The sequence below is a fragment of the Schistocerca nitens genome, chromosome 10 (assembly GCF_023898315.1).
Source record: "Schistocerca nitens isolate TAMUIC-IGC-003100 chromosome 10, iqSchNite1.1, whole genome shotgun sequence".
Lineage (NCBI taxonomy): Eukaryota > Metazoa > Arthropoda > Insecta > Orthoptera > Acrididae > Schistocerca > Schistocerca nitens.
In genome coordinates this window covers 218,378,977-218,394,557 of record NC_064623.1, presented here as the reverse complement: position 1 = coordinate 218,394,557, position 15,581 = coordinate 218,378,977, and the positions used below count along the sequence as shown (strand labels likewise).

At 44.7% G+C, this 15,581-nt stretch overlaps 1 protein-coding gene across 1 annotated transcript in view; it reads right to left on the bottom strand.

Annotated features, from left to right (window-relative positions):
* The window catches only part of LOC126210014 (uncharacterized), a 146,973-nt gene extending 132,155 nt beyond the window's left edge, over positions 1-14,818 (bottom strand). The window contains exon 1 of the mRNA XM_049939119.1: positions 14,582-14,818. Within this exon, the coding sequence (XP_049795076.1) occupies positions 14,582-14,818 (237 nt within the window). The remainder of the gene's footprint in view (positions 1-14,581) is intronic.
* Positions 14,819-15,581: the final 763 nt, after the last annotated feature.

The following is a 15,581-nucleotide window of genomic DNA, read 5'->3' as shown; positions in this document are numbered from 1 at the left end:
AATCTCGGAAAGGCATTTGCCAAGGGATGACTGATCACGGCACCTGGAGGTCATAATTGGAACTGGGACGGTGGCGCTGTGACGCATGGAGATAATCTACATCTACATCTACACGATTACTCTGCTATTCACAATAAAGTGCCTGACAGAGGGTTCAATGAACCACCTTCAAGCTGCCTCTCTACCGTTCCACTCTCGAACGGCGCGATGGAAAAACGAGCACTTAAATTTTTCTGTGCGAGCGCTGATTTCTCTTATTTTATCGTGATGATCATTTCTCCCTATGTAGGTGGGTGGCAACAGAATGTTTTAGCAATCGGAGGAGAAAACTGGTGATTGAAATTTCGTGAGAAGATCCCATCGCAATTAGAAACGCCTTTGTTTTAATGATTGCCACTCCACGTATCATGTCTGTGGCACTACCTCGCTATTGCGCGATAATACAAAACGAGCGGCCTTTCTTTGTACTATTTCGATGTCATCCGTCAGTCCCACCTGATGCGGATCCCACACCACACAGCAATACTCCAGAATAGGGCGGACAAGCGTGGTGTAGTAAGCAGTCTCTTTAGTAGACCTGTTGCACCTTCTAAGTGTTCTGCCAATGAATCGCAGTCTTTGGTTTGTGCTACCCACAGCACTGTCTATGTGATCGTTCCAATTTAGGTTATTTGTAATCGCAATCCCTAAGTATTTACTTGAATTGACAGCTTTCAGATTTGTGTGACTTATCGTGTAATCGAAATTTAGCGGATTTCTTTTAGTACTCCTGCGAATAACTTCATACTTTTCTTTATTCAGGGTCAATTGCCACTTTTCGCACCATACAGATATCTTGTATAAATCATTTTGCAATTCGTTTTGGCCATCTGATGATTTTACAAGACGGTAAATGACAGCATCATCTGCAAATAATCTAAGACGGCTACTCAGATTGTCCCCTGTGTCGTTAATATAGGTCAGGAACAATAGAGGGCACATAAAATTTCATTGGGGAACGCCGGATGTTACTTCTGTTTTACTCGATGTCTTTCCGTCTATTACTACGAACTGTGACCTTTCTGACAGGAAATCACGAATCCAGTTACACGACTGAGGCGATATTCCATAGGCACGCAGTTTGGCTAGAAGACGCTTGTGAGGAACGGTGTCGAAAGCCTTCTGAAAATCTAAAAATATGGAACAATTTGACATTTCCTGTCGATAGCACTCATTACTTCATGAGTATAAAGAGCTGGTTGTGTTCTGCAAGAGCGATATTTTCTGAATCCGTGCTGACTACGTGTCAATAAATTGTTTCCTTCGAGGTACTTCATAATGTTCGAACACAGTATATGTTCCAAAACCCTACAGCAAATGGACGTTAGTGATATGTGCCTGTAATTGAACGGATTTCTCCTGCTTCCCTTTTCAGGTATTGGCGTGTCTTGAGAAATTTTCCGGTCTTATAGGTAGGGATCTTTCTGTGAGCGTCTGGTTGTATATAATCGCTAAATATGGAGCTATTTTATCAGCATACTCTGAGAGGAACCTGACTGATATACAATCTGGACCGGAGGCCTTGCCTTTATTAAGCGATTTTAGCTGTTTTGCTACACGGAGGAGATCTACTTTCAAATCTTGGCAGTTTTTCTTGATTAGAATTTAGGAATATTTACTTCTTCTTCATTGGTGAAGGAGTTTCGGAAAACCGTGTTTAATAACTCTGCTTTAGTGGCACTGTCATCAGTGACTCCAAAGATTTTATCACGCAGTGAAGGTATTGATTGCGTCTAGCAACTGGTGTGCTTTATGTATGACCAGAATATCTTTGGGATTTCTGCCAGATTTCGAGACAGAGTTCCGTTATGGAAATTATTAAAAGCATCTCGCACTGAAATACGCGCTATATTTCAAAGTTCTGTAAAAGTTTCGCAGTCTTGGGAATTTTGCGTACTTTTAAATTTGGCATGCTTTTGTCGTTGTTTCTGCAACGGCGATCTGACTCGTTTTGTGAACCGTGGGGGATCAGTAGCATCACTTATTAATTTATGTGGTATGTATCTCACAATTGCTGTCGCTACTTTCTCTTTGAAATCATTCCACAACTTTTTAACGCTTACATGGCTAGATCGGAAGGAGTGAAGACTGTCTCTTAAAACGGCGTTAAGAGCATTTTTATCAGCTCTTTTTAAATAGACATATTTTGCGTCTCTTTTTGATGGTTGTAGGTGTTATGGCGTTCAGTCTAGCAGCTACAGCCTTGTGGTCGCTAATCCCAGTATTCGTCTTGATATCATTTGTCCAGGTTTATTTGTTGCTAAGAGGTCAAGTTAGATATAGTGGGAATTAGTGAAGTTCGGTGGCAGAAGGAAAATGACATTTGGTCAGGTGAATACAGGGTTATAAATAGAAAATCAAATAGGGGAAGTGCAGGAGTAGGTTTAATAATGAATACAAAAATAGGAGTACGGGTAAGCTACTACAAACAGCATAGTGAACGCAAACCCAGTTCTAAGCAAGGGCGATGTACTTGAGGTCAATATTATGGAATTGGAAGAGGATGTAGATGAAGATGAAATGGGAGATATGATACTGCGTGAAGAGTTTGACAGATCACTGAAAGACCTGAGTCGAAACAAGGCCCCCGGAGTAGACAACATTCCATTAGAACTACTGACAGCCTTGGGAGAGCCAGTCCTGACAAAACTCTACCATCTGGTGAGCAAGATGTATGAGACAGGCGAAATACCCTCAGACTTCAAGAAGAATATAATAATTCCAATCCCAAAGAAAGCACGTGTTGACAGATGTGAAAATTACCGAACTATCATTTAATAAGTCACAGCTGCAAAACACTAACGCGAATTCTTTACAGACGAATGGAAAAACTGATAGAAGCCGACCTCGGGGAAGATCAGTTTGGATTCCGTAGAAATGTTGGAACACGTGAGGCAATACTGACCCTACGACTTTTCTTAGAAGCTAGATAAAGAAAAGACAAACCTACGTTTCTAGCATTTGTAGACTTAGAGAAAGCTTTTGACAGTGTTAATTGGAATACTCTCTTTCAAATTCTGAAGGTGGCAGGGGTATAATACAGGGAGCGAAAGGCTATTTACAATTTGTACAGAAACCAGATGGCAGTTATAAGAGTCGAGGGGTATGAAAGGGAAGCAGTGGTTGGGAAGGGAGTGAGACAGGGTTGAAGCCTATCCCCAATGTTATTCAATCTGTATATTGAGCAAGCAATAAAGGAAACAAAAGAAAAGTTCAGAGTAGGTATTAAAATCCATGGAGAAGAAATAAAAACTTTGAGGTTCGCCGATGACATTGTAATTCTGTCAGAGACAGCAAAGGACTTGGAAGAGCAGTTGAACGGAATGGACAGTGTCTTGAAAGGAGGATATAAGATGAACATCAACAAAAGCAAAACGAGGATAATAGAATGTAGTCGAATTAAGTCTGGTGATGCTGAGGGAATTAGATTAGAGAGTGAAACACTTAAAGTAGTAAAGGAGTTTTGCTATTTGGGGAGCAAAATAACTGATGATGGTCGAAGTAGAGAGGATATAAAATGTAGACTGGCAATGGCAAGAAAGCGTTTCTGAAGAAGAGAATAACATCGAGTATAGATTTGTCAGGAAGTCGTTTCTGAAATGTGGTGCTACAGAAGAATGCTGAAGATTAGATGGGTACATCACATAACTAATGAGGAGGTATTGAATAGAATTGGGGAGAAGAGGAGTTTGTGGCACAACTTGACACGAAGAAGGGATCGGTTGGTAGGACATGTCCTGAGGCATCAAGGGATCACCAATTTAGTATTGGAGGGCAGCGTGGAGGGTAAAAATTGTAGAGGGAGACCAAGAGATGAGTACACTAAGCAGATTCAGAAGGATGTAGGCTGCAGTAGGTACTGGGAGATGAAGAAGCTTGCACAGGATGGAGTAGCATGGAGAGCTGCATCAAACCAGTCTCAGGACTGAAAATCACAACAACAACAAGAGGTCAAGTATGCTGTTGCTCTTATTGTGGTCTTCAGTCCTGAGACTGGCTTGATGCAGCTCTCCATGCTACCCTATCCTGTGCAAGCTTCTTCATCTCCCAGTACTTACTGCAACCTACATCCTTCTGAATCTGCTTAGTGTGTTCATCTCTTGGTCTCCCTCTACGATTTTTACCCTCTACGCTGCCCTCCAATGCTAAAATTGTGATCCCCTGATGCCTCAGAACATGTCCTACCAACCGGTCCCTTCTTCATGTCAAGTTGTACCACAAACTCCTCTTCTCCCCATTTCTATTCAATACCTCCTCATTAGTTATGTGATGTACCCATCTAATCTTCAGAATTCTTCTGTAGCACCACATTTCAGAAACGACTTCCTGACAAATCTATACTCGATGTTAAGAAATTTCTCTTCTTCAGAAACGCTTTCTTGTCATTGCCAGTCTACATTTTATATCCTCTCTACTTCAACCATCATCAGTTATTTAGCTCCATAAATGGCAAAACTCCATTACTACTTTGAGTGTCTCATTCCCTAATATAATTCCCTCAGCATCACCAGACTTAATTCGACTACATTCCATTATCCTCGTTTTGCTTTTGTTGATGTTCATCTTATATCCTCCTTTCAAGACACTGTCCATTCCGTTCAACTGCTCTTCCAAGTCCTTTGCTGTCTCTGACAGAATTAAAATGTCATCGGCGAACCTCAAAGTTTTTATTTCTTCTCCATGGATTTTAATACCTACTCCGAATTTTTCTTTTGTTTCCTTTACTGTTTGATCAATATACAGATTGAATAACATTGTGGAGAGGCTACAACCCTGTCTCAGTCCCTTCCTAACCGCTGCTTCCCTTTTATGCCCCTGGACTCTTATAACTGCCATCTGGTTTCTGTACAAATTGTAAATAGCCTTTCGCTCCCTGTATTTTATCCCTGCCACCTTTAGAATTTGAAAGAGAATATTCCAATCAACATTGTCAAAAGCTTTCTGTAAGTCTACAAATGCTAGAAACGTAGGTTTGCCTTTCCTTAATGTTTCTTCTAAGATAAGTCGTAGGGTCAGTACTGCCTCACGTGTTCCAACATTTCTATGGAATCCAAACTGATCTTCCCCGAGATCGGCTTCTACCAGTTTTTCCATTTACGCTTCGAGTGGACTCGTGAACTAATTGTTCAAACTAATTTTCTGAGGAAACATTTAGTACAGTTTCGGATGACTTATGCCTGCTGCCGGCTTTAAACGTATAATTTTTCCAGCATATGGAGGGTAGATTGAAGTCACCACCGACTATAACTATATGAGTGGGATACCTATTTGAAATGATAGTCAAGTTTCCTTTGAACTGTTTAGCAACAATACCTCCTGAGTTGGGGGGGGGGGGGAGTTCTGTAAAACGATCCAATTAATAGTTTATCAACTATAACCTCTACCCATACTATTTCGCAGGAACTGTCTACTTCAATTTCACTACAAGGGAAACTGCTTCATACAGCAATAAATACTCCACCACCAAATGTATTTAATGTATCCTTTCGGAACACTGTTACATCATTTGAAAAAATTTCGGCTGAACTTATTTCCGGCTTTAGCCAGCTTTCTGTACCTACAACTATTTGAGCTTCAGTGCTTCTATTAGAGCTTGCAGCTCTGGCTCTTTCCCAGCACAGCTACAACAATTTACATACAACTCCAATAGTGATCGTTTCTACAACTGACTTACCTTGTTTTACCTGTTCTCTTTTAGATGGACGCCCTTTCTGTGGTTCCCTGAGACCCTCTGAAAAACAGCCCAGTCCCTTCCACACAGCCCCCACTGCCCGTGTAGCAGCTTCCTGTGTGTAGTGGACTCCTGACCTATTAAGCGAAACCTGGAAAGCCACCATCCAATGGCGGAAGTCAAGGAATCTGCAACCTACACGGTCACAGAACTACCTGAGCCTCTGATTCAGACCCTCCACTCGGCTCTGCACCAAAGGACCACAGTCTGTTCTATCGACGATGCTGCAGATGGTGAGCTCCGCCTTAATCTTGCAAGCAAGACTGGCAGTCTTTACCATTTCCGCTAGCCGCCTGAAGCCAGAGAGAATCTCCTCCGATCCAAAGCGACACACGTCATTGGAACCGATATGAGCCACCACCTGCAGTTGCCTGCACCCTGTACTCTTCATGGTATCTGGAAGCACCCTTTCCACATCCGGAATAACTCCCCCTGGTATGCACACAGAGTGCACACTGGCTTCCTTCCCCTCCTTGGCAGCCATGTTCCTAACGGGCCCCATTATCCACCTAACGTTGGAGCTCCCAACTACCAGTAAACCCACCCTCTGTGAACACCAAGACCTTGCGGGCCGAGAAGCTTCCTCTGGAACAGGGTGGACGACTGCATCCAGCTCAGAGACTTTGTCAGCCACAGATAACTCCCGAAAGCTGTTCGTCATATGAACTGGCCCCTCGGAAAGTTTTTCGCTGCCTGCAGGACTTTGGAATGATCTCCCACTCGACCACGGGTGAGGGGTCAACCTGAGTGCCGGCAGAGCCCAGGGCGGCCACATCAGTGGACCGAACGGGGGACACGTGGGACGTGTTCGACGTCCCTCGCATCCTTACGTCCGACCCCCCACAGTGATGCCTGTTGGCGGCAGCTTCTTGCTGTGTGACAGAAGCCAATGCAGCCTGGAGCTGTGAGCGAAGAGTCGCCAACTCAGTTTGCATCTGTACACAGCAATCACAGTTCCTATCCATTACACCAGTCGCTCCTGTTTGAAGCTCGTAAAAATATGTAAGAAACGAACTGTCTACTTGGCTTATTAGCAGCAGGAATTCGAAGTGCTCTCTCACTAACAGTCTAAACGACACTGAGCTACACTAACCAAAGCAAACAAAAGCCTATATGATACGACGGTCGATAGCAACGGCGGTACTGTGCACTACATTCTTATTAAAATAAAAGCTTGTGCGTAGTAAGCATTTGAACATGCAAGAAATTACAAAAATAATCTACACAGGTATCTGCAAATAAGTCGCTCCTGTTGGAAGCTCGTAAAAATATACAACAAACGAACGGTATACTCGCCTTATTAGGAGCAGGAACACTAGGTGCTCTGTTTCTGACGGTCTATCTGACACTGCACCCCATACTCTGGACATTAATGCTACCAAGTTTGGTACTCGTATGGTAATTAGTTTCCGTGTTATAACAAGCTAAATAGGCAAAGTTTAATTATAACCACCTGGTATATTTCAATATGTACGGGATGATCGATTGAGATAGAGCTGTAACTAGGTACGATTTAAACGTTGACTCATTTATTCTAGAGAAGGACAAGTTGCTGAAGGTCAGTTTTTTTTCCAGTGTTCTATCTGGGTGCTTTAGTCACGTGATATAGCCTGCGTTCTAGTCGTATGCAGCTACAATACTTTACACATGACAGATTGGATGATTTACGTAAAAATGTGTCGAACTACGTCGCGTATAAATATCACTCCGTTCCTGTTCTTCTTAACTGTATGCTATTAAATTAAGGCACTTTGAGATCTGTTACTGTAGATCGATATGTGTGTGCTAAGCTCCAAGACTTGGTTACATCTCGAGAAATGTGGTGCACTTGGAGGGGTTAGGACTAGGAAAGCTCTATTCAGTCAAGAGAGGTGAAGTGTAGCTATATTCGTCTGCTCGGTTGAGGATTAATTGGGTAGCGATGTTGCGGGGTAGGCTGGTCAATGCCGAAGTGAGGATGTTCTTTTAACATAAGATGGGGAGATTGCTCTGTGAGCGCCATACGCAGAGAGATTGATCGAGTACTATGCGCGAGGTCTTAGAAATATGTATATCGTTGTCTGGTATACTTTGATCGTCTTTATGTGTTCGAGAATTAAGTGTGAATGGACGTGCTGAGCAGTCATCTATGAATGCTCGCAATGATACTTGCAAAGCAGAGGAGGTATGGTTTAGCTATGATACTGAAATTAGGAAAACATGCTGTCACATGATTGTCCAGTGTTGGACTTACTGTAAAAATTTTCGCGATATCAGCTGTGATGGATAATATTATAGTAGATCGGTGGTGTCTTATCCATCCCATCCGTGCATTGGGTACCACATAATGATTGAGTGACAATGCTTGTTAGAGTTTGGGAACAAATTTTGGTTGATGGACCGCAACTTCTGGGGTTGCTAGCACTGAAAACAGTGATCCTGTACTCGTGTGCAAAATGAACAATCACTAGAAATGGAACGCAGAGTTATCAACTATTGGGTCATTGCGACTTACGAGTTTAAATGTAGAGGCCGTCAATCACTTTGGGGGATAGTTTGGAAAGTCGCCACAACGCCACCAGGCTCTTCTAGTTTCCTTGCGTTGTGGCTGTCCTTTATTTAAAATCGTTCAGTGTTATGCTATCGACTGTAAGAATATGATTTACAGGGTGTTTCAGAAATGACCGGTATATTTGAAACGGCAATAAAAACTAAACGAGCAGCGATAGAAATACACCGTTTGTTGCAATATGCTTGGGACAACAGTACATTTTCAGGCAGACAAACTTTAGAAATTACAGTAGTTACAATTTTCAACAACAGATGGCGCTGCGGTCTGGGAAACTCTATAGTACGATATTTTTCACATATCCACCATGCGTAGCAATAATATGGCGTAGTCTCTGAATGAAATTACCCGAAACCTTTGACAACGTGTCTGGCGGAATGGCTTCACATGCAGATGGGGATGTACTGCTTCAGCTGTTCAATTGTTTCTGGATTCTGGCGGTACACCTGGTCTTTCAAGTGTCCCCACAGAAAGAAGTCACAGGGGTTCATGTCTGGCGAATAGGGAGGCCAATCCACGCCGCCTCCTGTATGTTTCCGATAGCCCAAAGCAATCACACGATCATCGAAATATTCATTCAGGAAATTGAAGACGTCGGCCGTGCGATGTGGCCGGGCACCATCTTGCATAAACCACGAGGTGTTCGCAGTGTCGTCTAAGGCAGTTTGTACCGCCACAAATTCACGAAGAATGTCCAGATAGCGTGATGCAGTAATCGTTTCGGATCTGAAAAATGGGCCAATGATTCCTTTGGAAGAAATAGCGGCCCAGACCAGTACTTTTTGAGGATGCAGGGACGATGGGACTGCAACATGGGGCTTTTCGGTTCCCCATATGCGCCAGTTCTGTTTATTGACGAAGCCGTTCAGGTAAAAATAAGCTTCGTCAGTAAACCAAATGCTGCCCACATGCATATCGCCGTCATCAATCCTGTGCACTATATTGTTAGCGAATGTCTCTCGTGCAGCAATGGTAGCGGCGCTGAGGGGTTGCCGCGTTTGAATTTTGTATGGATAGAGGTGTAAACTCTGGCGCATGAGACGATACGTGGACGTTGGCGTCATTTGGACCGCAGCTGCAACACGGCGAACGGAAACCCGAGGCCGCTGTTGGATCACCTGCTGCACTAGCTGCGCGTTGCCCTCTGTGGTTGCCGTACGCGGTCGCCCTACCTTTCCAGCACGTTCATCCGTCACGTTCCCAGTCCGTTGAAATTTTTCAAACAGATCCTTTATTGTATCGCTTTTCGGTCCTTTGGTTACATTAAATCTCCGTTGAAAACTTCGTCTTGTTGCAACAACACTGTGTTCTAGGCGGTGGAATTCCAACACCAGAAAAATCCTCTGTTCTAAGGAATAAACCATTTTGTCTACAGCACACTTGCACGTTGTGAACAGCACACGCTTACAGCAGAAAGACGACGTACAGAATGGCGCACCCACAGACTGCGTTGTCTTCTATATCTTTCACATCACTTGCACCGCCATCTGTTGTTGAAAATTGTAACTACTGTAATTTCGAAAGTTTGTCCGCCTGAAAATGTACTGTTGTCCCAAGCATATTGCAACAAACGGTGTATTTCTATCGCTGCTCGTTTAGTTTTTATTGCCGTTTCAAATACACTCCTGGAAATGGAAAAAAGAACACATTGACACCGGTGTGTCAGACCCACCGTACTTGCTCCGGACACTGCGAGAGGGCTGTACAAGCAATGATCACACGCACGGCACAGCGGACACACCAGGAACCGCGGTGTTGGCCGTCGAATGGCGCTAGCTGCGCAGCATTTGTGCACCGCCGCCGTCAGTGTCAGCCAGTTTGCCGTGGCATACGGAGCTCCATCGCAGTCTTTAACACTGGTAGCATGCCGCGACAGCGTGGACGTGAACCGTATGTGCAGTTGACGGACTTTGAGCGAGGGCGTATAGTGGGCATGCGGGAGGCCGGGTGGACGTACCGCCGAATTGCTCAACACGTGGGGCGTGAGGTCTCCACAGTACATCGATGTCGTCGCCAGTGGTCGGCGGAAGGTGCACGTGCCCGTCGACCTGGGACCGGACCGCAGCGACGCACGGATGCACGCCAAGACCGTAGGATCCTACGCAGTGCCGTAGGGGACCGCACCGCCACTTCCCAGCAAATTAGGGACACTGTTGCTCCTGGGGTATCGGCGAGGACCATTCGCAACCGTCTCCATGAAGCTGGGCTACGGTCCCGCACACCGTTAGGCCGTCTTCCGCTCACGCCCCAACATCGTGCAGCCCGCCTCCAGTGGTGTCGCGACAGGCGTGAATGGAGGGACGAATGGAGACGTGTCGTCTTCAGCGATGAGAGTCGCTTCTGCCTTGGTGCCAATGATGGTCGTATGCGTGTTTGGCGCCGTGCAGGTGAGCGCCACAATCAGGACTGCATACGGCCGAGGCACACAGGGCCAACACCCGGCATCATGGTGTGGGGAGCGATCTCCTACACTGGCCGTACACCACTGGTGATCGTCGAGGGGACACTGAATAGTGCACGGTACATCCAAACCGTCATCGAACCCATCGTTCTACCATTCCTAGACCGGCAAGGGAACTTGCTGTTCCAACAGGACAATGCACGTCCGCATGTATCCCGTGGCACCCAACGTGCTCTAGAAGGTGTAAGTCAACTACCCTGGCCAGCAAGATCTCCGGATCTGTCCCCCATTGAGCATGTTTGGGACTGGATGAAGCGTCGTCTCACGCGGTCTGCACGTCCAGCACGAACGCTGGTCCAACTGAGGCGCCAGGTGGAAATGGCATGGCAAGCCGTTCCACAGGACTACATCCAGCATCTCTACGATCGTCTCCATGGGAGAATAGCAGCCTGCATTGCTGCGAAAGGTGGATATACACTGTACTACTGCCGACATTGTGCATGCTCTGTTGCCTGTGTCTATGTGCCTGTGGTTCTGTCAGTGTGATCATGTGATGTATCTGACCCCAGGAATGTGTCAATAAAGTTTCCCCTTCCTGGGACAATGAATTCACGGTGTTCTTATTTCAATTTCCAGGAGTGTAAACCGGTCATTTTTGAAACACCCTGTACAAGGTGCAAGGTATGGTTTCCTGTCAGAGGCCATGCATCAGTCCATGTTAATGTCTGTGCAGTGCAGGAATTCTAGTTAGTCAGAGGTCTATGGCACGCTAAAGTACTAGGACTGTGCTTAATATCGACGAGTACGACGTGAATTTTATAATATTATATTAAAAATATGGAGATGTCTGTAGAAAAGGGAGCAGGCTCTTATCAGAAAGACTGACGCGTTTCTGCCAACAGGAAAAGACTCTCGAATTAGCTGAACTGTTCCGAGAGTGACTTGGGTCGACTGAGGGTGCTCTGATGTAAAATCGTGCTTTTGTACTGTATAGGAAAATGAATTGTATCTTTATTCAAGGAGAAGGTGCATATCGGAATATTGTTATCATTGGTCTGTGTTTAAGTATATAATATTAAATGCCCTATCCTCAGTGAGAGGGGTGCTTGCAGCTAGGGTGTCTATTTAATTATCATTTCATTTCTAGCAAAGCTGCATGGTCATCTACGGTAACTGTTCTTTCGGGAACAGATACTACCGTCATATATAGTGTGTATGTCGGTAAAAGTATTTGCTTATTTGACTACATGTATGCAAAATTTAGTATGTTTAATTGTTCACCGAATATGACTATCTGTCGAAAAAGGAATTATTATGTTCTATTGAGCTGGGTAGTATGTGGGGATGTAAATGCTTGTACAAAATTATTATAACAGGATGGGTGGCATATAAGTAGAACAAGTTCTGTGAAAGAGTGTGTTGAAGGAATGAGCGAGCTACTGTGTCATTAGGACATGTAAATAAATGTCGGATAACCTAAATTGAGGTTTTTTTCTTTTTAATAATATGTATGACTTCTGCTTGGAATTATGTTTGTCTATTTGTTCTAAATTCGTACTCATCCTTGCTTAGAAAGGGAGAATGCTTTTTTATTATTAAGTGAGTTTTGGCATGAGTGAATAGGCTTTTGTATATGAGATTGTCTAAGATTTGTGACTGGAAATTGTCAGTGCAGCGTGAATGACGTTGGGTTCGCTGGCTGGGGGAGACACTGTTTACATGTTGAGTTGGAGACGCAGGGGAGGATACAGATCTGCGCTATTCAGGAATCCATTTGAGCAGTGCATGACGTTATACAATAGCTGGAGAGCAGGTATAGAGAGAGCCCACTTCGACATGCCGGTCCTGGGGCTGAGTGGACGGCTGTTTAGATGGACAGATATGTGGCTTTGACATGCCGCCGCCGGCGCTCGGACGCTCGCTTTGTAAGATGCAGTGGGGTTTGTTTGAGCATTTAGTACTTGTTTTGGTGGTAATTGGATTAAGAACTCAGTGGGAATGCTGTGTAATTGAGCAAAAGTGTTTACGTATTTGAAGATATATTTCGTGATTGGTGATGTTAAGTTGATGGCGCAATTTAGCTACCACTGTAAAAAAATAGCTGTCTCCTGCTAAAAGAAAGGGGTGACCTTGGCCCCAGACCTGATGGATGAGTTATTAGATAAGACCAAGTGATAGTTGTCGAATGATGGTATGTGTTCGGATATAGGAGTCACTAAACGGCGGCGCCGATGAATGTGTATGTTGAATGGATGAAGTGTAATGGATGATGGAAGGAGTGAGACATTAGAACATCGAGGACGAGCGAATCCGCGTCTTTACTTGTTGTTCAATGAAATGTGATGGTGATTACAGTACACAAACCCACGTCGACGATGTCTTCACAGGCCTTATGCACGCTGGTCGGGTATTCATTATCGGCGATAGCGACTGAGGCGTGTCGCTGATAAAAGTTGTATAATGACTAGAAAAGATGAGTTTGTATCCTATCGTGAGAGGGTGCAGCTTGATGACATAGATAACTGGACGAGATTTTTTAATGTGGATATTTATGCAATCTATAGATAGTGATATTGGACCACTAGTGACAACAGTTCGGAAAAATAGGTCCAAATTGAGCGTTGGCAGAATGTTGGGGCAATGGTAATAATATTTAATTCAAGTTTGAGGATGTAAATATGGACCAGGCTTTGAATATTGTCGTATGCGCTTGATGCTCTGTATAAAAGTTTGAGTCTTCAATTGTGTTTGGTATTTCTGGGTGTGTGTAAAATTAATTTTACTGTTGAAAGTGCGAGAAAGATGAGTTGATTGGTGTTTAGATAGAGGCTACGTTTGTAATTCGAAAAGAGGGGATGAGAATGGTAAATTGATTGATGGGCATGGTTTGTGGGGTGATATATCAGCGTCAAGATAGGGTTGAGGACGTTTGCGTATGTTGATTGTGGGGTGGGTGTGAGGTTAGGTGTGGTGGGAGGATTAAATTATATCTTTTCTTTTTTTTAAATGTTGTAAACTAAGAATAATATTGAGAAGGTTTTAGATGGCTGGTCAAGCGACGAGGCAAAAGTAGGGATGTGTAGTTACGTTTAGTTAAAGGGCCGTGTAATGTGGTGTCAGGAGAAATGTGCAGTGTGTCGTAGGAGGTAAAGACATGTGCTGCTGCTATGATGTGTCCAGCGTATGGAGGCTGCGCTTTGGAATTATACTACGTTGATATAAAATTGACTTTCACACGAGTTTGGTGGTCACGACTCGGGGTTGTGACGGATTGCGGTCCTGGACGGACGTATGTGTGTGCTTTGACCGCTGACGAGCGCGTCGACGGCGCCAACTCACGCTTGCGGAAGCCGAGCAGGGGCTGTGCGAGGTCTGAAATGAGACGGATGGGTGACTTCACGATCCTGTGGGCAGGGTGCGGAGTGGGGGTAGCTGCGCACGGCTGGTCAGTTATTCTGCGAACGGATCTGCAGGCTCTGCTATGCGTTATTAGGATAGTTTACGAGTACTGAGCGTATCTACACATCTGTGTGAGGAATTATTTAGTAGCAGTTTGCTATAGTGTGTACTGAAATTATGAGTTGGGTGCGTGTCTGTAGGCTGTGCAACATGTCCCAGGGAACATATGGGTGGGTGTTTTGTGATAGTGTGATAGATATACTGTATCGTTAAATAAGTTGTCTGAAAAAATAAATAGAGTGCTGTCAATCATTACACGCCCCTGCAGCGCAGATCAGAGTGATTGGTTTTCCGTCACCATCTCGGTCGCAGGCGAGTAGTAAGTGTTTTTGTGGCGGCGTTAATCGTGTGTGTCAACGAGCTATGGGCTATTCTGACAATAGACGTGAAGGCAGATCCAGACCTGAGACGCCGGCGGTATACGTGAGAAGAACAATGCAGCTTTCACATGTGTCAGAGGAGAGCGCCCTTTCTGGTCGGCTGTCACGAGCGCGCGGAAGCTGAACTTGGCTGGAGGCTCTGGAACACCCCCTCCCGCCGACCGCACGCGCGCGCGGCCTGCCTCGGAGCGTAATCTAACGTGCACGAGTGATATCAGTTTCTCCAGTGACAGGTGCGAATGCGACTGTGAGGAGGTCATGTTTGGGGGAGGCCGACAAGAGACTTTTGGTCGGTTTGGCAGCTGGGGGTGTTTGGCCGCGTCTGTTGCACTATTTTGCGAGCATGTCTGTGCACTGTGCTGTGCTTTATTTGGAGAGTTTAAGAGTACAGAGCTCGTCTGCGGATATTGTGTACTGCATTATTCAAGGGCAGTTTGCTGTTGTGTGGTGAAATTAAGAGTTGTTTACGTGTTTGTGGACTGTGTCACATGACCACAGTCAGATCAGTGCTGGTGTTTTGTGACAAATATATTCCATGCCTAAATAAAGGGGCTCGAAATAAATAGAGTGCAGTCCTTCCATAGTTCCCCGAGCAGCACAGCGTAGTCTGAGTGGTTTTTGTGCAAAAACGGTAATCTGGTAAGACTGTAAGTGAGTCACAAAATAACTGGACAAATTTATCTATAGAGGACTTACAGGTCTGGATTGGAATGAATATCTTGATGTGTGTGGTTGTGTTGCCAAGTGTAGTGCACTACTGGAGTTCAGAAACTGCCTTCCGTATCGAAACCAATGAGGTGCAGAAGTTTCAAAAAGATATGTGAAACTATTCACATATTCTGAAGTCAGGGGGGGGGGGGAGGGGGGTGTCCTGTGTACTAAGTCAGCTGGACCGTGGACTGAGTGCCGAATACATAGGGTGGTGGTGCTGCCTATCTCTAGTTGTTTAACTATTGAAAAGTTGAGGATCAGGGAGGAGGGTATTTTAGATGGATTATTATTTAGAGAAATTAAGATTTGTTC